The 24963-nt window shown below is 38.5% G+C and overlaps 1 protein-coding gene across 1 annotated transcript in view; it reads right to left on the bottom strand.

The window, feature by feature from the left end:
• The window catches only part of NYAP2 (neuronal tyrosine-phosphorylated phosphoinositide-3-kinase adaptor 2), a 214668-nt gene that overhangs the window by 90970 nt on the left and 98735 nt on the right, over nt 1-24963 (bottom strand). The window contains exon 5 of the mRNA XM_077151801.1: nt 13323-14408. Coding sequence (XP_077007916.1) covers nt 13323-14408 — 1086 coding nt within the window. The remainder of the gene's footprint in view (nt 1-13322; nt 14409-24963) is intronic.

Below are 24963 nucleotides of genomic sequence, written 5' to 3'. Positions count from 1 at the left end.
GGATAAAAATGAAAAATGTAAGACTTAGATTGTTAAACTGATTTTCCTTAAAAGGACAGCTGTTGGATCGCAAATTCACCTTTGGAACCCAGGACACTTGATTCATATGTCAGATATATATACTGATATATATATCAAGTGACTCCCCACTCTCCCTTCTATAATAACGAGATTGATCAAAGAGACTTTTTTTAACAAAGACATGGAAATGATAAATTTTTATTCTCTGACCATCTTCTGGAAATTAAAAAGTAAATGGGCTATACTCAATTTCTTTTACAACCCACCGATATCTAGAATTTGATATTTTGCTACTGCTTCAAGAATCATCCAGTAAAAATCTATGCTATGTTACTTTATGTAGACTCAACTTTAATTTTTTTATATAAAATACTTAGATTAGACTGTGAGTAACTTGCTTTCATTTTCCTTGCTGAGCTGTGTCTGTTTCCCCCAATCAGTGAGAGGACTGATTTCACTTTTGACTATTTTATATAAAAATATCTAAGCCTGGATTCTCTACTGCTTTTCTTTGGGGCAACTGGTTCCTAAATATCTTCACTATTATTGATCTGTACATCTGTACAAAACCTGCATTACCAATAATTGGTAACCCTGGCAATTCCATCGAACTTTGCTGTTAATTTTTAATAGTTAGCTTTGGAAAAATCAACAAATTCACAAATATAAACTGAATATACAAAACACAGTCATAGAGACCATGGACACTTAGAAAAATAATGAAATACATTTCCCTAGTTGTCAAAACACACCAATTAACTGGGGGGAGGGGTATTGCATTCACAGTTATGCACTCAGTTAGTCATTTGTTCACTCAACAAACATATATTGATCATGTAATTTGTATTGAGAAGGCACCAGCTAACTTTTAAACATGTGGGGTTGAAGGCATCATTAAGGCTTCCAAGCTAAAATCATCCAGTTACTGTTTTGGAGGCAAGGCATGAAAATATGACACTAATAACTTCTTAATTTGTCCTATCTTATCAGTGTGTCTGTGGTAGCCATATAATTTGCAGCAAGATCAGTCACCTAATTTTCAGGGCCCAGCAAAAAAATGTAAATATGAGGCCCCTTGTTCAGAAAGCAGAGAAAGGTAAAGCTTTTTCTTTTCTACTGTGGTCTCTCTCGAGCTTTCATAGCATTTTTATTTGCTATTTGATGTCATGCTTCCTTAGGCATCGGATATTTGCAGGGTAAGTGAAGACCCTCAGAGGTCATGGGACCCTGCCTTGCAACTCACAGCACAGAGGGGTGCATGCCTGACCCTGACCCTACCTATACTTGCACCCAGGCTCCTCATGGCACAGAAGGAAGCAGGTGTTGCTGACTAGGAGGCAGGGCAGTGGGTGGCCAAGAACCATACAGAGTAGTAAGTGGGAAGCATGATCATGTATGAGCCAAGGCTTTAAGCACCTGTCACATGCTCCATTGTCCCACCAGGCTTTACTTACAAAACACCAATTCAAAGATAAAGTTAATATGGAATGTCATAGTGTTGCATTCATAAAATGTTAAACCCCAAGTGCAAGGCTCCCTTCTGAGCATTGGATCCTGTGCAACTGTACTGGAAAACACAGCCATCAAGCTGGTCCTCGCTGGAGCTACACCATTAGGTTTCATCTTACGGAGGGTTGACTCTATAAGAGTGTGTTGTATTTTATATAGACAGAGGTGTGGAGCTTACAGAAAAAAATGTCTTTACTCTGGAGAATACAAAACAGACCAAAACAAAACAAAAAGGAAATAGAAGGGATAGAAAAAAAATGAAGATATATTGCATGGAAATCAAGAGAAAAGTTTTCGGATAGAGCAATCAACTATATCAGATGTTCCATGAAAGTTTAAGAAAACCAAGAGAAAGAAAAGGCCAGAAGCAGAGGCCAATTAGGCGGTCACGTGTGACTCTGGATTGAGGAGAAGAGGAAATCAGGTTGCAGAAAATTCAGGATGGCATGAAGAAGAGAAAAATGGAGGCAGCAAATATAGAACATTTACTTAAGAGTGAGTCACTTAAGAGTTTTTCAATGAAAGTGAAGGGTAGAATCAAAACTGGACTTAGAATCAAGCCGTTTTTTTTTTCCCAAAACATCAAAAGACAATGTTATTATAGTTTGTATTAAATAACCATAAGCAGAGTTCTCTTCAAAAGCAAAGTGAATACTGCAGGCTTTCAGTGAGAATGAAAACTAACCAAATAAGGACCTCTATGAGGCAATCTATTTTAATTTCTGGGATTTGAAATGTCTCAGACTATTTCAACATTGGCAAAAAGCTTTCATAATTTTGACACATCTCTGTTGTCATTAGTCATTAGTGAGTGGTTAATGACTAATCAATCAAAGAATGAAACTAGCTTGTGGATATAGAGGCAACTCTGATACCTGAATGTGATAAGTTAAATAAAATAATGTGATAGTGAGATCATCTAATGAATTCATTTCATTTCTGGTCATTCAGTTGGGGCTTGCTAATATCTAAATCCTTTTCCAGCTTTCTGTTCTGGAGAATTTTGATTTCTTATTTGTATTATTGGAAGGAAAGTCTACCCACAGCATTGTGGGGGGATCTAGGATTGCACAATACCTTCTCTACTTTCTGAATCTTTCTACCTATCTTTTATCTATCCCTTTTTTTTTCTTTGTCATAATCATATCAGCTCCATCCATAACAATGGAATAGATTCAAAAATAGAAAAAAATATTTGCTATTGAATGCAATTGAAAATTGACCAGAAGAAAATGTATGTTAAAGTTTTCCTTCCACCAGTTGTCAGAACAATATTATAGACTTATGTATTTGAAAATTTTCCTTTAAGTTTCTGCGGCTTTCTAGCTAGATAAGACATGCTGCTTCAGAATCCATGTTGCTCACACTTCCCTTTCCCCTCAGATTCTCCTTAGTACTTTTACTCCTTTCATTCGGGAGTAGCAATATCCCAGATTCTTTAGTTGATTGGTTATTCTACTTGGAGTGGAACATTTAATTAACCTAACTCCCATCAGCTAACAACAATAATGAGTTTGCTTCAACTGAGAAGTAACCATGCACCACTACAGATATCTTATTAAGTTTTGGATTACCATCCACTTATGGAATTCTGGAGGGAAAAAACACTTTTTCAAAATTAAGAAAATAATTTAAAATATATTATAATTGAAACCCAGTTTTACCTGGGAATACACAAACATTCAAAAAAACTACTTATATAATAACTTTCTGGATTTATGCAATTGCTTTCCTTCAAAGAGGTAAATGACTTAATTGAATGACTATTTGAATTCAATAATGCATAAAGTTAAGCAGATTGGAAGTTTTTCTTTAAAATGTTCGTCTCTACTATTTTTCTTAAACAAACTCACCGTTTTGTTTTGCTTTTTCACATGGGCAGGCAACAGGAATCGAACCCGGGTCCTCTGGCATGGCAGGCAAGCATTCTTGCCCGCTGAGCCACCGTGGCCCACCCCAAACTCACCGTTTTATTCCCAAATTTTGAGAAGTTATTGACATGTGCAGTCCATTTATTTGTACCAAACTGATGATAATTTGACAACTATGAAACAGTCCACATTTAAATACTTCATGGCTATCTTCTTTATTTCTTTTCCCTAATGAACCTGCCTTGAATGTTTGGACATTCTGTTAACAATGGCACTTAAGAGAAGATACAAAGAATTCAGCATTTAGCATTGCATCTTTCGTTGTTAAATGACTATACTCATCTCACTGTACAATTTTCTAAACCATTGAAGATGATTTTTTTTCACTTTAGAGTTAAACTTTGCTCACATGACTTCTGTTTCCTCTAGTTCAATAGCTATCTTGATTTACTATCTCTATTAATTCAACGTGTTCAACAAATATTTATCATGTTTCAGTTTTGGTTATGTTTACACTGGGCTTGGTGCTATAGGAAATAAAATGATGAATTAGGTATGGCCCTTGTCTTCCTTGGTCTTTGGTCCTAACAGAGAAATAAAATAGAAAAGAAACTTTAAAATCCAATCAGAATAAGTTCACATGCCATTACAGAAGTACAAAGAAGGTGCTCTCAAAGGTTGAAGGAGGGAGAAATTATTTATCAAAAATAGCATAAGAAAAATTCTGTGAACAAATTAGTAGACTCTGCATTGGGACTCCAAAGATCAGAATGTCTTTTTCTTACAGAGTTTGGGGGCAAACCTTTCATAACAGAACATCATCAGACAGTGTTAGAGGCAGGAAGTGTGTCTGTTGATTGGCAGATCTACAAATCATCCCATTATCCACAGAAGCATCAAAAACTGACCCAGGAGGGCCTCTCTGTTTTAGCATCTAATATTTTAATAATTTTAGCATCTAATAATTTTTTGCATTTGAAAAAGTGTGAAAATCAAGGCACTAAGAAAGAGCTGAACGGAATTATTGAAGTTTCAAACTTTGTTTGAGAACTTTATTCATACTTAAGCCAAGGCAGAAGCTACCTATTATGCTGCTCAGCCCAGGCCTGACCCTCTAGATCACATTTTGTTAGAATACAGGACACACATAGGAGGGTATGATATGGCTGAGAGGAACTACCTTATTTCTACCTTATATTTAATTACTTAAAGGTGCCAAAGTGTTGAAAATCCATGCTATTAAATAAATTAAATTTCCTCTCTGAGTTAATTCGACAGGAAGGAAAGAAATCAGTATATTTCATATGTATATTTCATATGTGTACAACTAAATTACAACAGAGGCAATCTTGGCTTTTAAAAACACAGACCAGTGCAGTTTTATTTCTGAACTGAAAATGTTTCTGCATTTTACAAATCTAAAGCAGTGAGGGTTCTTCTTAATGGAGAGAACTGCTGATTAAATAGCTGACAAGAAATTGCACTTAAAGATTCAGCAGCCAGAGAGTATAAACACAGGGGATAAACACGTCTGCTTCCATCAATCAAAGACAGCTGCCATCTACCCCAAAAAGGTGAGCAATTATTTATGAAATTATGTCTTCTTCAGTGATTCTTCATTGCAATCCTAGGAGAAACTGAATGAGAAAAACAGACAATGTCATGGTCCCAATTAACCAACGAGCTACATGAATTTTCAAAATCAAGGAATTTTATTTATACTCTATTTAACCTTATCATCTTGAAACGAAATTCCTTTAGCTTTGAAAAAAATGATAATTAAATAGGCCAATGTGTTCTTGTCTTGAAGAGTTTGAACTATATTCTTTTTTCTTTTAGAAGTAAGCCATGCCATTCCATCAATGACACAGTAACACAAGCCTGAAGAGAAAAAGAAGTGGTGCTAAGAAATATTTTTATAGGGCTCTCTAAGGTTTATTTGTTTCATGAAAGTCCAATTTCTAGTTTAACGATGCTAGGAACCTTGTTGCCATTTAACATTGGCTGGCATTTTTTATCTAACTACGTTTTCCCCCAAAGAAGCCACAGACCATAGATCCATCAAGTTCTGCTGCAATCATGGCCAAAATGCAAGCAGCAGAAGACAAAATCTTTACACACTTGTAAGTAGAATCATCTAGTTGGTGGTTCAGTATTGAAAATCTGACAGACTAAGCAAATCTGCACATATATCCTTAAGTTATGATTGGAAGCACTGAGATGAGTGCTCACATCACTTTGCCTAGGTCAGTACGAGGCCCCTGAGTACTCCACAGGCCTTCAGGGACAGCTAGAAGCCTGGGAGCCAGAGCTCACTGCAGTGACTTAGATTATTTCAAGGTGAGATGTGCAAGGTGCTGAAAAGGTTCCCCCATTCCCTTCATAAACTGAGAGCACACATTATGCTTCTGATGACAAATCTGAAGTAGTTCATGTCATTTGCCACTGGCTTTCTTTTAGTAAACGGGTATCTCTGATGTGATAACACTACAAGCCATAGAGTTTTCAGGAGAAGCAGAATTTTAATGACATTAGGGTGGAAAAAGAAGTTAGGGTGGTCAAGTTTAGATATAGCATGATTAAAATCAGAAGTTTTGGAACCAAATAACTCGGGGTCATAGTTTAGATTTACTCTGTAAGTAGGTTGTGCCTCAGTTTCTTCCAGCTTTAAAACGGCAACACTAATATTATTTGCCTTATAGTAGTAGCCTTGCATGATGATTGAATACATGTAAAACACTTACAACAGGGTCTGGCAGAGTAAATATCATAAAGGCTAAGTATATGCTACCATTATTATGGAACTGTTCTCAAAGAAAGGATGTTTCTGCCTCTTTCCCCAGATTCTCACCACCAGTTACTTTGATGCTTCACACTCTGGACTTAGTTGGTCAATTTAATGTTTAATAATAATTTAATATTGTTCCTGAGACAAACCTGCTTGAGGCAGTCATTTTCCTACCACAACACCCCACAATACTCATTGCTCCAATAACACTATCAACCAATTCCTGAGATCCTTGCTTCATAAGAGCCATAAGAGCTAAAGCCTTCTTTGCTCTCACAATGGCCTCAAGTCCTGGCCAATGAGCGACCCATAAGAAAGACTCTCATTGTCAAGTTTCAGTGTTCTCTTTGACCCTGCACTGACTATGCATCTTCTCTAGACAGCATATCCTTGTTCTGAGTTGCAGCCCTGCTCAGTAACCTGATTTCCACCAATGCTTGGAGCCCCACTCTTCCACCCTACTTTGGCCAGTTCTCCTCTTAAATGGCCTGGACCCACCCAGACAGGCCTCTGGGATGAGGACTACCGGTGGTTCCCTGCCTGCCTGACAGACAGCATCAGCTCCTGTCTGAAGCATAACTTCCCACTGGTTCTCAACTTTAGTGCTGAGAAATCTGATGAATGAAATGGCACAGACTTGGCACAACTAAGACTAAGCTGCCAACTTAAGGCCGAGGAGGGTGTAATAGTTTAGAACTAGGTACCCTAAAAAAGCATGTTCTTAATTTTAATCCATTCCTGTGGATGTGGACCTACAGTAAATAAGGTATCTCCAAGATATTAATTCATTTATGGTGGGGTCTACATGAATCAGATTAGGCTTTAATTCACATTACTGGAGTTCCTTATAAGCAGAATGAAATCAGAAAGAAAGAGCCAGAGGAGAATAACCAGAAGCTGAAAGTCAAAAGAACAATGGAGAGAAGAAAGAAGCCAGGAACGGACACCATCTTAACTGCCATGTGACAGAAAAACCAAGGACTAAGGACTGCCAGCAGCCATCCCCAGAAAGCTACCGTCCTCAGGAAGAAAGAAACGCCTTGATGATGCCTTGATTTTGGACTTCTTCTAGCCTCAAAACCATGAGCCAATAAATTCCCAGTGTTTAAGCCTACCATTGAACGGTTGCCAGAGGAAACTAATTCAGGCAAACATTATTTGGAGATTGCCCACCGCATGCTTCACTGTCAAACTCTCAAGGTCTTGGGGAAAATCTTTAAGTAGTGAAATTTACTTCTCTGCTGATCCAGAATACCCTTCCTGGCTGCTTCTCAAGCTGCCAACTACCAGAAGCAGCTTACTTAAAGAAAGGAAAGTAGATTCACCCATTTCAGACTATTCATATTTTACCTTTTCCCCATCTCTTCTTTCTCTTTTGTAAATTGTTTTTTTTTCAAACTTTGTTAGATGAAAGCAATGTATTATAGATTGCCCTAGTATACAAGCAAATAGTGTTGCCAAAAAGTAACCATATGTCTCTAAGTTATTCTTTGATAAAAAGCATAAATATCATCTGAAATTGTTAATGAATAGTCAACATCACAGGCCCAAGTCCCAAAGTTTAACCCTAACAAGGTCTGTGATAAGACCCAGGAGCCTGTATTTTTAACAACACCAGGGTGAATATGATAGAGGGAGTGCTTGGACTATTGATCCGAATTGTCAATGTCCTTTGCCTGCCACTCTTTGTACTTCCTGAGCACCTCCTCTGGAAAAAGGCTGAAGACCTTATAAGCAAAGAAACTTGGACACAGAAGTAGATGACAGAGAGACAGCTCACCATGTAATGGAGGACTGCCACCATCAGAACACAAGACACAATGGAGAACACATGGCCTTGTGGACACATTGATTTTTGACTTCTAGTCTCCAAAACAATGAGCCAATAAATTCTGTAGTCTAAGCCATCCAGTGTGGGCTAATTGTCATAGCAGCCCTGGCAAATTAAGACCATAGCTATTTGCTTACTAAATTCTGCTGGAAAAAAAATCTTAATTTAAATAGACTTACATGAAGTGTTCTGATTCTCCTAAAACAAACTATCATTCATTTCAAGTCTCCCAGGGCAGTTTCCTTCTTGAGAGGTTGACAGTCCTGAGCTTTTCAGACATGGATCCAAGAATTTCATTCAAGACCTTGAAAGTGCATTAAAGTGACCTTGGAAAAGGACAGGTCACACAACCCCTACACTTGATGTCTCACACTTTAAGTGAGAAGCTCCTCAGACAAGTTTGGGTATCTGGTTTCTTGGTCCACAACTAATTAATAGTTTGATATTTTCATGAAGAAAAAAATAATGGGAAAACAGGGGTTCAGAGGATGGAGGAAGGCTAAGGGGGCAGCAGCAGAACAACCTGAAAAACAGGGAGGAGGCAGGAAAATCGCAGGAAGTAGAGAAAACAATTGAAAAGAATTTAAATGATACAGCAGTAAAAGGCTGTTCAGCTCCAAAACCTGGAAGAGCCCCTGAGGGCATCCCAGCCTTGTAATAATTAAGCTATCAGCACTACGACTGCTCTTACTAAAGGCCTGGAATGAAAATAGCCACCACTGGGTTAGGCATTTCCTGTGCAGTCACCTTGATGGATGGCTTCATGCGCCTTTGCACATAGTAGGCTTGCAGTGCTCACCATAATGATCATCAAGATGTCTGGATTATGAATCATCAAGATGGCTAGATTATGTCAGTACATCATTCCTTTTTTCTTAAAATGTAGCAATAAGTAAATACAGAAATATGTTTTAAAGTATGTCCTTCCAAAATCGTTTTTTAACATAAACTTTTTAAAAAATTAAATCAATCACAGTTAAGTTGGAGCAGTTGCTTAACCAGCAATACCAAGCATTGTAGGCATCACCTTATCTCACAAAACCCAAGAAAGTGTGTGTGTGTGTGTGTGTGTGTGTGTAAGCGAGTGTGTGAAGTTAGGGTTTTTGCTTTGTTTTGTTTGGCTGCCTATTTGCTTGGATGTGTTCTTAAGAAAAGCAATGGAAAGGGAAAGGTTACATCTGATTACTGACTCTACTACATCAGACCCACAGGGCTCATCTGTATCTATAATGGTAAAAATATAACACATTTAAAAGCCTTAAGTGGCATGTATTAAAAGGCTGAGAGACAAGATTTAACAGTACAAATCTTAATCACCATTACTGTGGGACACAGTTGAGTATGATAAAGCCTTCGGGCAATGCAAACCTACTATTTTTCTTTTAATACTAATATGAAAGGAGCAGGGCCAGGTTTTTCTTTGCATCATTCTGTCTTTACCCCAGGGTGTCTCCCTGCCCCACTGCGTGTGCACCTTCCCAAGCACTTCCTGTGGTGATATCCGTGTTTATTTACATGTCCAAGCAGCCCTATTTGTGCATTTTTTTGTGTCTGTCTCTGTGCCTTGTTTTTTACATTTGATTTTTCCCGTTGTTGCTTCATGTTTCTCGTTTTTCTCTAAATCTTCTATTTGCCTTTCCATTTGTACCTTCCCTAACTCATTATGTTTTTCAAGTATATTATAAAATTTAATTATGTTCTTTAATATGACATACTTTTTCATAAGAACATAAACAGGCACCCATTTATATTAAGCATAGGCTGAACGTTTCTTTAAAAAATATTACTCATTGGGAGGGGTAAAGAGTTTCCCCTTTTTTCTTATTTGTTACTGGATATTAATTTTTACACTCCATGACTCCTGATTAATTTTTTTTTTTTTTTTTAATGTGGGCAGGCACCGGGAATCGAACCCAGGTCCTCTGGCATGGCAGGTGAGCATTCTTGCCTACTGAGCCACCGTGGCCCGCCCTAACTTTTTAAAAAGTGGTCCATTCATAAGCTAGGTGTTCTAAGGATACAAATCAAAGGTACAACGTACACATAAAGAAAGGATGATGAAAATGACAGGTAGAAAATAATTATTGTACTTTGCCTACTTCTTATGTGCATACAAAAATTTACAGCAATAAAATTAGTTAATCAGTCCTTGTCTTACTCATATCCTCCACTTCTCTCAACAAATAGTGCCCATTGACTAAGAAAAGACTGCTCTGATAGCAATTAATTGGAGGGCCATATTTAGAAAATTGTGAAGCAGAAAGAAATTGACTCATAACCCACTATTACTGACTCATTTTCTCTCTTTCCAATTGTTCTATTCCATTCAACAAGTGCAAATCTGCAATATATGAAATTATTGTATTAGATGTGCCTTTCATAAGTTATTAAAATAAAAATTGAAAGTATGAATTTTACTTCACATAGTTTGCCTTAATTAAAATGGAAGGATTATATTTACTTTGGATCAAATACCAAAGAATTATCAAAACTGACTTTTCCTGGAAAGCAAGAAAGGCATAGTGAAAAGAGAGATCAGACTTACTTTTATTCCTAAAATGTAAGAAAATGTCATTTGAGTATCAAGGTTTGTGAATGCTATACTACTTCATATCACTTATTCTGTCCCTATGGTATCAGTAGGGTATCTGCAGATCCTATCTGGCAAAGGCAGTGGAAAGAGTTGTATCACTGAACATATTGCACAGTAATTATCAGTTAACTCTCAATTATCGACAATTTTAAGTCTACTTTTTGGATTCAAGATTTCTGAGGACTCCTGTAATGCTGTTAGCATCTGATAGTACCTGTTTTCCTCTAGAGTCAAAAGTAAATATCAATTATTCATTTGCAATATCAGCAGTTTTCTTCCCTTCCATTTGTATTTCCATTTATGCAAAATAAAATGTTGGGGTTAATGTAACTCAGGGGGCATGTCATTTCTCTAAAGAGTTGATACATGTCTAATACCACATGGGAAGGAATCCAATCTTTTTTAAAAAAAAAAAAAAGCTATAAACAGCTTGGATCACTTTCCCCTGTACAAGCTTTGTTTTAGAAGTGCACAAAACTCATTTTGGAATCAGATGGAAAAGTCTGTGATATAGCACACAGACTGATTCTAACAGATGGATTTTTCTTGAAATAACTTCATTAGTTAATCACTTCTTTTCCATATACTTTTTCTAGCTAACTGGCATAGCTGCCAGCTGGAGCTGTTAAGGATTCTCCTAAGACGCTGATAGGGAAAATCCTATAATTCACTAATTCTAGGATGAAATTTCCATTAATTTCCCACAATAATCATATACTTTAAGAGTAAAATACCTTTCCTTAAAAAAGAAAACTTTCTTTAAATTATTCCAAAAAACTTACATGATTTGTTTGTAAAACATATTGAACAAATGGAAGAAACTTTAAAGCTTTAATAAATTATGAAGACCAGGGTTTCTCAGCCTCAGTACTATTGATATTTTGGGCCAGACAATCCTTTGTTCTGGGGGCTGCCCGGTGCATTGTAAGATATTTAACAGCATCTCTGGTCTCTACCTACTAGATGCCAGTAGTTCCCAGTGGGCTATTGAATCATGTACACCACAAAAGATATGTTCAAATCTTAATCACATTCCTATAGGGGTGAACCCATTTGTAACTAAGATCTTTTGAAGATGTTACCATGAGTGAAGCTGTGGCCACACTGCACCAGGGTGGGTCTTCACACTATTACTGGAGGTCTTACAAAGAGAGGAAATTTGGACTCGGTCAGAAAAAACACAAGCAAAAAGAGGCCAGAAGTGAGCAGAAACCACAGAGTAGACACAATGAGAGAAAGACCGTCATGTCACAGGAGGCCAAGATGCAGGCCAAGAAACCACAAGAAGTGCAGTAAGTCAGTCCCAGAAGACTACCAACCTCCAGGAGAAAGCATGGTCTTGTCAACGCCTTGATTTTGGACTTCTCCAAACCATGAACCAATAATGCCCTGTTTTAAGCCAAGCAGGGTTTGGTATCTGTCATGTTTAAAGCCAACCAGGGTTTGGTATCTGTCACAGCAAATCTGGCAAACTAAGAGTCTCCCCAGTTGTGACAACCAAAAAGTCTCCATTCTTTTAATTTTAAATGCTATTTTTTAAATAATTTAAAGAATAGTTACACTCATGTATTTAAGTGTGCGTGTATGCATGTAACTCTAGACATGCCTCATTAGAAACCACTGCAACAGTCGAGTAAATATAATGTTTTAGGGGAAATTATCTAAACTAATGCTTTCATAAATCTCTGAGTAAAGAACCAAAAACCACAAGGTGAGTGGCTTATAAGTACCAATGAACATTAATTTTCTAAGGCATACCATCATCATCTTCATCATCAAAAGTATTCAGGAATTAAGGGAGGTCATCAGTGTGACTGTATGAATAGTTAAACATCAAAAATGTCTGGTGGGACCATTCGAAATGGAAGTGACTCTCAGACACATAGGCCAATTCTAAGTAAAGGCAAGCAGTGTAACTTAATGAAATGGAATTTCATTCTGGAAAATGAAGATCTGTTGGCGCTCATAAAAGGATTATTTATTCAGATAGAGAAATTTCACAGTCTTTAAAATTCAGTAGCAAAAATAATTTTATCACTTAGTGATTTTTTTTTTCTATAATTTAGATGTTCTTAGATCTAAGAAGAGTACCACAGAAATAAGATGTTAACTACCATGGCTTTTAAAAGAAAAACAATGAGTCTATTCTGGCTTAGAGTGAAATAAGAATATAGCAGAATGAAATGTGCTGAGAGAATAATTTGGTATGCTAAAAAAGTTCCTAAATTCCATCCAAATTACTTCCTTTCCAGCAAAGGCTTTCTAATACAGATTTACTCAGTCTATTAATATAAGATAAAGATAAATGTTAAATTAACATTTATTCAATCCATATTTAAACGTATAATTTTTTTCTGAAAAATCAAGGTATTTGCCTACAAAAATCTTAGTGATCTTTGTTTCCTCTGATAGACTTTCAGAATCACGGTAACAATTCAGATTTCACACTATATTTTTGAAAAATCACTATCCTTTTCTGAAAGATAGGCTACGTTGTGCAGGCATTTTCGGCTCTTTCCATTTACACTCCGGATTATCCTATTTTGTTTGGCGCGGCAAAAGCAAAATTACCCATTTTTCACGTCGAGATCGCAACGGAAAGGAGGAAAGGAGGTCACGTACGAGGTGCATCTTCTCTAGGTGAAAGGTTAGTTCTATGTGTGAGCCGTGGACCCCCAGGCTCGGCTCGCGCGCACCGCGGGCACTTACTCTCTGCAGGCTCCTTGGAGCGCCGGCCGCTGGACGACTTTCTCAGCAGGCTGCGTCCCGACGTGAAGAGGCTGGTGAGCTCTTCCAGGGGACTCGTGGGCGTCCGCGATCGCGAGCCGCCCGGGGCCGGCGCGTGGGTGTTGACGGCGGCGTGGACCATCTTGCTCCCGTCCTGCGACACGGGCCTGGCGGTGGGATGAGGCACTGACGGAGAGCTCCTGGGCAGGCCGCCGGCGTGCACCGCCTCGTAGGGGGGCGGCCTTTTGAGGCTCAGGGGAGTCAGCGACCTCCCCATGCTCACGGGCGACGGGGAGGCCGAGTGGCTTCTGGGAAAGCCGTGGGGGGACTGCGTCCGGTACAAAGCGGACGGGTGGGGAGGGGACGAGGAGAGCGCCGGCGCGGAAGGAGCGGGGCCGAGGGCCCCCGGCGGCTCCTTCTCGGGTCTCGAGGCGTGGGGCGGCAGTGCGGACGGAGACGCCGCGGCCTGCTGTTTCAGGTAAGACACGTTTTCCAAGACCGGAAGCTTTGTGACCTCGAGCGGCGTCAGCGGAGACTCGTCGGAATTGGGGGAGCACTGCACGGGGGCCGGCGGGAACACCAGGAGCGGGGGCCTGTGGGACAGCAGGTTGGGGAAGGGCGGGGGGATGTCACAGAGCGCACCCTTGGGCGTCCACGGCCCGGAGGGCTTGGCCAAGTCCGGGTCAGGCACTGTGGGCGTAGCACACTGCGAAGAACACGTGTGGGGGTCCAAGTCCCCTTTTGCGTCTTGGCCTAAGTCGTCGAAGATGGGGTACTTCATTTCCTCGTAGACCGCCTCGCTCTGGTCGTCGTCCTCCTTGCGGAAGTCTCTCAGGATGTTCCCCACCATCTCGATGTACACGGGCTCGTCCTCCTCCGCGTCGCCCGCGGGGCTGCCGACGTGGCCCAGCGAGGAGTCCCGCGGCAGCGACGTCCGCCGGGGCCCGTGCTTTTTGATGTACGTTTCATCGAAGGACGTGCTGAGCTGCGTGTTGGGATTCCGCTTTGGTTTCGGAGGCGGAATCTTCTTTGAATATTCATCGCTGTGGGGTCGGGGTTTGGCCGACACTGAAAAAGTTAAAAATAAATAAATAAAGTAGATGAGCGCAGTAGGAAAGCTTTCAAATATGACTTGCACTTGGATTTACTACGAAAAACTTTTGAAGGGAGAGGTTGTCGACTTTCACTTCTACCTTGAGGCTGGGATTAAAAATCAAACAAAAAGGCGCCATTTCCCGTATTTTGGAAAACCTGATAGCAGAACAACAGTAATACTTACCTTCAAACTAATAATACTAAACCAACCCTGATAAATACGTTCAGATCACGACTATATGACCCTCCGACTAGAATTCCAAATAGAAACCTTCAAATGAAACATACTGGATGGAAGCAATCACAAATTTCATAAATGTTAACCTCCCCAAAAATTAAATGAGGAAGAAACTTGGGGTGGGGAATAGCTCCAGTTTCTATTACCAGAAATAGTAAACATTGAGACCCAGACTTTTTAATGAAGTGGCTGTTACACATGCTCACATCTTGCTTACATTTAGTATAAAAATTTTGCAGCTTGCTGGACATAATAACTGTCTTGGTTCAGATAAGTAACTTCTATCCAGATGGGTCTGATACTTCAGGGGAAATTGGTGTGAAAATCTTATGCGGCTAGACAAGTTAATCTCCAGATCTCCAGGTACTATTGACTGTAGTGAATTTGTCTGTGTTGATTCATGAGAGCTCTCATGATAGCCCAAATGCTGTCCTGGAATGCATTTATTAAATAGATTCCACTGACATATCAGAACCCCCTCGAGAGTTTTAAAAGACAATAACCCAGGGAATGATGCATAACTTTCAAAGATAGTTTCTGGAAACTCACAACAGAAACACGTATCAGTGGAAACTCACAACAGAAACCCGTATTAGCGCATTTCATTGCCTGCTGGAAGTTCAGCTTTTGATGGAAATAAACTGTATTCTGATACAGTAGGCTGGCAAAATGTTTGTGGCTGAAATCAATTGCTCAGCATGCAGAGAAGGTACTAGAGTCTTATATTATGTCATTTGTTGATATATAATTATAATTGTCGTTATCATGCAATGAGGCAGGATATAGTTGTTTACGGTAGATGATAGCATACAATGTAAATTGACAGTATAGCTTCTACGTATAAACATAAGAGAAAATAGCAGCTTCTCTAATTTACAGCCTAAAAGGTGGGATCTCAAAGCACAAGTCAGGCAACATCTTAAGTTTTCTTTGTTCTTTTCAACCAGCATAATTTATGACACATGAACTTTTCTAAGAAAGGCGAGAAAAGTGCTTAAAGATGAGTTAGGAGTCTGCTGTAACATTAATCCTGCTTTCAGAGAGAGGAAGTCCAAACAGTATTCCAGTAGTGACTATATAGCTCACTTTTCTAGATCTTTCCTAATTTCACATATTTTGCTTCATGTGCCCATGTTGTTGATTTTTACTTACCGCTAGAAAATAGCTTTTTAATGGGGAGTTTCTTAGTGTATCTTGATTTTTTTTCCTTTAGCACATAATATGGAAAACTAAATGTCATTTTCCAGGGAGGTTTTGCAGTGAAATCTTTTGATGCCAACTAGTGACTAATGGAGTAAAAATTAACCAGACAATCTTTCTCTGGGAGAGACCCAAAGTGACCAATAGTTCCTCCCTCCATCCGGCTAATTTGCCATGGGTTTTACTGGTTCAGGAATCTATCATGCATATTCAATTTCACATGATTTAAATAAATTATCAGATTATATCCAAAAACCTAAGCTCGAATAAAGTCAAAATGTAAATCATTGGACCAGGTTGACTGGGAGGATTTTGAAGGGGTTAGGATTTCGAAGTACAAAAGTCCACCTATCCTTCCTCTAATGCTTGTTTCCTGCCACCCTCCACCCCAAGGTTTCATTCTAGCCTACATGGCTCAAACTCTGGGAAAATATTTGCCACTGACCATCAGGTAGGGACTGTGGGCAATCCTAGGACCTTTAGAAGCAAAGGATCTAACAAGTTACTCTGTGAGTAAAAGATTTTTATAGGGCTGGGAATTAGGGTATATTCATGATTTAGATAACTATTATGTGGAAATGATCATATTTAAAATAAGGTTTTAATTTTTCTACCTTTTAAATTATAATTCACTTTCAGTTTCCTTGAGCTTTCCCAACATCTGATATGCCCACATGGACTTGGGTGGCAGTGTAAGGACGGATAGCAGGTCAGAGCAGAATTCAGCCATCTGCGGAGCCCAGGCCTAAATGGAGCACTGCATTGAGGTTAGGCTGTCATCCAGTATTTCCAGGCAGTGAAGAATCAGCAGTAGGGCTTGGAGAGGCATGGTACTCAAGAAGCAGCAGCCAGATGGACAATTCTGGAGACAGCATCCCTGTTTCCCACATAAATTAGAAGGTGGCCATTGGAATGGTCAACACCAATGCTTCAATTACATTCTAAATATGAAGTGACAATTTTATTTGCTACAAGAAACCAAAAAAATAAAATTAAAATCTCAATACCTCTGGAATGATTGACTAAAGATGTCTCTATTCTAGAACACAGAGTAGTTAGAATTTGGAACCACCATCTATTAAGGGCAAATTGGGAAAACCCATTTATACTCAGGATAATTTCAATACCAAACCCCATATAGATATGGTCTATAAAGAAGAAAAAAATAGACTATGAGTCTATTTGTAAGAGCTGACCAAACCTCATCTCATATTTATTGAGCTCTATATAATTATATTTTCAATATCTATATTGAACCCTTTACAGCTGAATGTCAAACACTCATTTTAGTTCACCATCTGGTATTGGAACACTTGAACTATATCTGTTATTTAAGAATTGAAGTGATTGTTTCTCAGCCTTTTAAATGCATTTTCTCCTGCCCCCTGCCCCATATGCCCTCAGCCTTGCGACCATGTCACAGACAGCACCGCTCCATATAGGGATGTTCATGCCAGCTGGTCTGCCAGGACCACTCTTCCACCACATGACCTAATTCTGGATCTGACTGTCCAACCTCTGGCTTGTACCATGGAACATGTAATTTAATTCTGCACCGTTTGCTCAGTGTTTTTGTTTGTTGTTTGTTTGGCATACTGAATCCCTGCTGTACTTTGTCCCCCCCACCATTCCACTGTGCCTTTTCCCATCAGCCTTGCGCCCCCCCCCCCCCACCTCATTCCACTGTGCCTTTTCCCATCAGCCCGGCCCAAGGAATCTTCACCCTCTGGGTAAGCCTTCTCCCTCTCCCCCTCCTGTGTGCTGAAAAGAGTCTAATGCCAACATATTCATATAATTCAAGCAATTTTGTTTTCTACCATCCTTCATATTGATCCAGATTTGAAATGAGGGTTTGAGGATTATTTAGAGAGTAAAGTGTGAAGTAAATTACAGTTCATCAGAATGACTAAATAGATTTATTCCTTCAATATTGGGAGGCTTTGTTCCAGATAATATCTGCTTTCCATTCAACATAATCCTTACAATCTTATGGTTTTCTCTGGAAAATAAGAGGAAGAAACTACTTTTTTTACTAATGAATTGATTTTTCTCTCCAATTGCCATGTATCTTCTGGTTTTATGTTAGTCAAATAATTGAGTAAGTAATTCATAGAGCAATGGAAATGGCTTCCAGTTGTAATATGTACTTTTGGGGGGCAGTTTACCTGAAATGACTTTCATTTGTAATATATGCTTTTTGGAGGTAATTTACTTGTATAAGAAAAAGTCTGAAATTGTAGGTAACATAAGCCATAGTTGATTCTAAATTAACTTCACTCCAGGTAATTTGAAAGTAAAGAAAAATTCATGTTTAAAATTCATTTCTTTATGAAGTGCTTAAAAATGGTCTTCATCTACATACATAGATGTTGAAATACTATGAATAAAAGACAAGAGAAATTGCATTGCACATTTCAACATTTAAGCAAATTCAACAATACTAAAAGGATGACTTTTTTGCTCTTCAATGAATTTTAAATTATTTCTAATAAGCCCAAAGATAGAAACAATAATTCCCGTTCAGCTCCAGATTGCAAATTTTAATGCTGAAAATAGCATAATGACTGTAGCATTGAATAAGCAGAAAATGACATTTTTGAAATGAGGTATCTGAGCACAAAGGTTAGGCATGGCTTTCAGTCATGCCCAGATGATCTGTCTTTCACAGTTAATTTTGGAAATTCTCCATGTCCCTTGTCAACCCATCCTTCTGAAATACATTTTTATTATTAGGAAAGAAAAAAGGTGTAATGTAAAACCATGCTTTAGTGTCTGTGCATGTTTTTGACCCAAGAGGTGGAAAAGAGATAAAACAAAGACCAGATTTCCTCTACTAGTAATATTTTTTGGCCATGCTTTCTCAGAAATTGAAGGGGTCTTAAAGATTATCCAGTCCAAGCTCCACATAGTACACATGAAAAAATATAAGTTCTTTATCAACTATATTTTCAGGAAATCTCATCACTTCAATCTTAATAGCTTTTAAGATAAAGGAAAGCAATCAGTAAAAATGCTATTAATTGATTTGTTTGTGGCATAAGATATTTTAAATGGTCTCAGCCTGTTCTAGTTTGCTAGCTGCCGGAATGCAACACACCAGAGATGGATTGGCTTTTAATAAAAGGGGATTTATTTTGTTGGTTCTTCAGAGGAAAGGCAGCTAACTTTCCACTGAGGTTCTTTCTTACGTGGAAGGCACAGGATGGTCTCTGCTGGTGTTCTCTCCAGGCCCCTGGGTTCCAACAACTTTCCCCGGGGTCATTTCTTTCTCCATCTCCAAGGGCCTGGGCTGAGCTGCAAGTGCTGAGATGAGGAATGCCAAGCTGCTAGCAGTGCTACGTTGCAATCTCCCATTTAAGCACCAACCAATTAAGTCAGACATCACTCATTGCAGCAGACACGCCTCCTAGCTGACTGCAGATGTAATTGGCAACAGATGAGGTTCACGCACCATTGGCTTTTGTCCTCAGCAACAAGACTAGGTATGCTCACCTGGCCAAGTTGACAACTGAATCTAACTAACACACAGCCCATACTGTGATAAGGGAATTCTAACTTTGTGATATTTTGGTATGGACATATTTTTAAATAAGCAGTTTAAACCGGGAAATGAGAGTCCTTTGAAGGGAAGTAACATCCACACTGTGTGACACTGGAAGTGGCTGATTTTGGAAGTGAGAAACCCATTTCCCATTTTCAGCACAATCATGCTCACAAAAACTTTCCTTTCACAAACACAATTCCAGGAGTTTGAGGTATATTTTTATTTTCACAGTCACAGGTCCCACAAGACCACCCACAGATTTTTTTTTTAATTAAGTTGTTTGTTAAGAGATGGAAGTTGAAAGGTGCTTGATTTGTTTACAGTAAGACTAGGATGTTGTGATAATGTGCAAAAAGGGCTGCATTCGGAGTTGTGGGACCTGTGTTACAGTCCTGAATTTGATGGCAATGAAAACAGAGAACTCACATGAAAGTTTTGATGGAACCAAAGTAGACAGACACATGGAACTGGCTAAAACAGTGTGGTCTAAAAATTGAGTGAGACAGAAGAAGTCATGACATTGGCTAGAAGACATGGGTTCTAATCTGTTTTCTGTATCAAACAAGGTGTGTAACTTTAGGCAACCTAGTTTAAAGTGCATTTTTATTTACACTCATTGTCCTTATATAGAATAAGGGACTAGAATCAGAACCTCTTTTTTGAATTACTAATCCTTACCCCTCAGTTGTAAAATAAAATTGGCATTTTTATGTAGCATCTTAAAAAAATGAAATAGAATAGATTAGAAAATCTGAGTATGTTTCATGTGATAAGTGTAAAGATTGTTTATTAAAACTATATATGCATATATATGTATATATACGTGTGTGTGTGTATGTCTCTGTGTTTGTGTGTGTGTATAGGTATTTCCTGGGTCTAACATATTTCTTATTATAGGTCATGATGACAAATATTTGAAAAAATCTTAAAGCTGAAGTCTATGGCAGATAGTCTCCATCAATTTCTCCCTTCCCTGTAAACACATACCTTTCCATCCATCAAGAGTTGTAGTCTATTTCCTCTCCCCTTGAATTTGGGCTGGATTTATAACTTGCCTTGAGCCATGGAATACAGCATAGGTGACTGTGAGGTCTAGCAGCTTCCACCTCCTCCCAAAGGAAGCCAGCCACCATATAAGAAGTAGGACTGCCTTGAGATCACCATGCCATGAAGAAACAAACCTAGCCATGAGAGAAGAACTAAGGAAACCAGTCAATATGAAAGTAAAAGCTCAGCCATGTGACTCTAGGAAAGCTGTCCCAGTAAGTCCCCACCTTTTTGAGACATCTCAGTTAAGGTGCCAGACACTTCAGGCTAGAGACAAGCCATACCCATTATGTCCTGTTGAATTCATGACCCATAGAATTATGAGCAAATGCAATGAAGATTGTTTCAGTGTCTCCAAATTTGGGGATAGTTTGTATACATGTTATACCTGAAACTGTTATTAACAGACATATGGTATGGCCATAACAAAGATCAAAATCTTGTGAACTTGGCTTTGGGTATAGTTGGTCTCAGAGGCCCAAGAGACAGTGAGGAGACTGTGGCTTGAAAAAGTGGTGAGGAAATTTCTACTGGATACTGGAGAAAGAGAGAGCTGTATTATACTTTGATAAAAAAAAATCATGGAGACTATTGTCTATGATAAAGAATGTTTTAGAAGAATGTGAAGAGGCCAATTGGCTTGTTTTAGCCACTTATGATAAAGTATTGCAAGAGAGAGAGATACCAAAGAAAGAATCATTCCATTCTTAAGCAGAAATTAAAAGAAATAGTTTCAATGCAGGACTTCCAATGAAGTCTTCTCTGGGTAACAAAAGGTTTACCAAGTAAAAAATGGCCTCAGAGAAAATGTCAATTCACAACTCTACAATAAAATATGGTTTCAGGGTAAAAATCAAATTAAAGATATGGATGTAAAATCTCTGTAAGCTCTCTGAACAATTTAAAGTAATGAACATAGGACTTGTAAGATTCTTTTAAGAATTGTCCAACAGCACCATGACTCATAACCTTTAGAAGAGAGGGGCCTGTCACAAAGAAATTCATAATTGTGTGTTTTATCTAATAAAATGTATTATAGTTCAATTTATAGAAAACCCACAAAAGTTCAAACGGAGATTTTGCAAGTGTCTTAATTTGCTAGAAGCATCTCCAACTGTCTTAGTCATACTTTGTTAAGTACCACAAACTTTATGTCTTAAAATAACAAAAACATATATTTTTGCAGTTCTGGAGGCTAGAAGTCTGCAATCAAGGTTTCAACAGAGCCAAGCTTCATATGAAGCATGTAGGGGAGAATCCTTTCTTGTCTTCTCTAGCTTCTAGAGTTTACTGGCAAACTTTGGCATCCCTTGGCTTGTAGATACATTTCTGCCTCTGTCCCCTAATGGCCTTCTTTCTTGTCTCCACATTTGCCTGGTATTTTTCTCTGTGATTCTGTTTCTAATTCTCCCCCTCTTTAAAGGATACTAGTTATACAGAATTAGAATCGACTCTAATCATTTTTGGCTTCATTTTAATTCATGATTTATTCAAATATTTTCAAATAAGGTCACATACACCGGACCAGGGGTTAGGAATCGTCTTGTCTTTTGGGGGGAGAAAATTTAACTCATAGCAGCAACTTTGATTAAAAGGGACAGAGACAGTTAAAATAAAATTTTTTTGCCCAGCAACCCCGCCCCCCCCCAAAAAAAACTATTAAGGATTTAAAATGAGCTGACAAACTACACATACCATTTCTTATGGCAGAGGAAGGATGACTGAAAGAACAGATTCAAGAGCCCAGGGGGCAGAACCAAAAGCCATAGAGAACCAAGACCAGGGAGCAGAAGTGGCACCTAATCAATAAATATTTTCTGTTTGGGTGTAGGAAAAACTAGCCAGATATACCCAACTGTACTTATGAATTGCTATGGACGAGTGACTTATATGTGCTTCCCATCTCTTCAGTCCCCATTTTTTAAAAGAGATTGTACATTGCAGGTTTTTTTCATTGACTTACCAGAGTATGTTGGGTTAATGTAGGACAGACAATTTTGAAGGTCTCTGTAGATGAGAAATTTTACACAAGGAGCTGTGCCTGAGAAGCTGCCTTGAAGGGCAAACTGATACTGTAATGGGATGAAACTTTTGAGCAAGAGGTTGAGAGTATTTTGCATGTTGGAGGGTCACCGATTATTGTAGCCAAAAAGCAAATTGTGGTAGACAGTCTTCAAAGATGACTACCCTCAATTCCTTCCTTCCCTGTATGTATTCTACCTATTAATAGACATGATTTATCTCTGTCTCACCGAATCGAGCTGGCCTTGTGACTTGCATTGACCAACAGAATATGCCAGAACTAATGTTCTGAATCCTGGATTTAAGATGACAGACAGCTTCTACCTCCTCTGACTTGAAAGCCAGTTGCCATATAAAACCTGTAAGCCCAACATGCTATGAGAAAGCCCAGCCTAGTAATGTGGAGAGGCCATGTGGAGAAGAAAGAAGACCCAGATATGTGAGTGAAGCCCTCTTGGGGTTCAACCTCACCCAATTGCCAGCTGAATACAGCCAAATGAGTGACTTAACCAATGTCATATAGAGCAAAGGAATCATCCATATAAATCAAGCCAACTCACAGAGTAAAAAGAAATAATGTTGTTTTAAGCCACTGCCTTTTGGGGTGGGTTAATATAAAGTGATAGATAACAGCAACAAAAAATCCCAAAATTAATCTCCTGTTTGAGTAGATATCTCATATAAATGATACTGTCATTTTCATAGAACTTGGGTACAGACTGTACCCTGAGGATACAAAAAGTATCCTTCCATCCAGAATATAGAAATTAAGGAAGTAAGATTGCCTTCTGAGCATTATAAAATCACCACAGGATGATTCAGAGAAGAGATATAAAAAGAGATTACATTCTTCTAGGTCAGAAAGACTAGACTAAAATCAGAGTGAAAGTATTAACATTTTTAAGGGAAGAACAACCAGAATGTAAGTTACCAGCCACAGGGAATGCAAAATCAGAGACTCACAGAGAAGACCTTTTGGCCCCTACAAACAGTACCCCCAGGATCTTGTCCTCTATTATATCCCTGTTGCTGAGCTAGACCCAGCATACTATTAAAGCCAGAAGCCACTATATGCAAGACCCTTGTAAATCTTTCTTTTTCTGATTTCAGATTCACTAAGAAACCTTTTAATAATTCTGATTCCCAAATTATTACATATATATTTCTCATTAAAAACTAGTGAGGTGGAATCCTGATTTCATACATCTCTTTTGAGCTTGGTTACTATGACATCTTGGTTACTGTAGACATATAAGAAGATAGAGTTTCTAAGCTTGTAGACTGAAAGTCAGCCCTGTGTTAGGACAAATTTAGTCCAGTAATAACATTTTGTAGAAATCTGCCCATGCAGGCAGCTGGCATTCCCAAGAAGACCCAGTCTTCTGTCCAGAACTTTATCACAAGTTTCTACTTTGATATTTTCATTCCATGCAGTGTCTCATTTCCAAATCACTATGTTCTGCTCTAGTCATTTATACCCTTTAGTAATAGACTTCGTGAAAAAAACATAAATGGAGGCTGGGGTCATGGGCATTTCCTAGGCTATGCTACTGTAGCCTCTCCAAATCCACATGCTATTCCACCTCACAAGTTTAGAAGGAGTAGAGAAAAGAAATACATCCATCAGAGAGAGGGACTTTTTCATAAGGATGATCCCAGTTAGGTGTATAATAAAATATCGAATTCCATAAAACTTCCTCGAGATAAAAAAAAAAAGCAGGGCATAAAACAGGAGAAAAATGACAATGTGAATGAATCAACTGATCTTTTAAAAATCCCCCAACAAACTTAACACATGTACATAATTCCAATAAGCATTTGATCAATAATTACTATAAATAATTCTTCATCAGAGACTAAGCTACTAATGTATAATGGTTCAAAATTTTCAATTCCTTTTCTCATATACCCCCTTATATTTTCTTCCTTCTTTCCTCCATTTTCAATTTTTTAAACGAAAGTTTTAAATAAAGAGTAAGAGTACAGGAAAGAATCTAAATAAAGCTATGCACTTACATTTCTACAGGATCCCCAAACTAAGAACTCCCTGGGTGATTTTATCTCTGCAAATTAATCACCTCTACCCACTAGCCAATCATAATACTGAAGAATTTCAAGTCAGGGCAAACAACAAACATGTTTTAGAACTTATTTTTTGAAGCCATCAGCTAGTTATCTTCAAAAGTTTGCAGTAGCTATCATTTGCAGCATCTCTACCTGCAGTGAAAGGAAGTTACCAACTAAGTTGATTTCCTAAGTCTTGAGGGAAAACATGTGACAAGATAAAATTACCATGGAAAATATACGATGCTGAGCACCCAATGGAAACTCAGTTAATTTGGATTCAAAGCAGGTGCATATTATGTTAAGAAAAAGTAATTTAGGAGAAAAATCCGATTAACTGTTAGAACATTTCCCTTGTTCCCAGGGGAATCATCTCTGTAGAAGCTGTATCCCTACAGCTCCATAGATACCAT

This window comes from Tamandua tetradactyla, chromosome 3 (genome assembly GCF_023851605.1).
Source record: "Tamandua tetradactyla isolate mTamTet1 chromosome 3, mTamTet1.pri, whole genome shotgun sequence".
Lineage (NCBI taxonomy): Eukaryota > Metazoa > Chordata > Mammalia > Pilosa > Myrmecophagidae > Tamandua > Tamandua tetradactyla.
The sequence above is the reverse complement of the archived record's forward strand: the minus strand, read 5'-3'. Positions and strand labels throughout refer to the sequence as shown.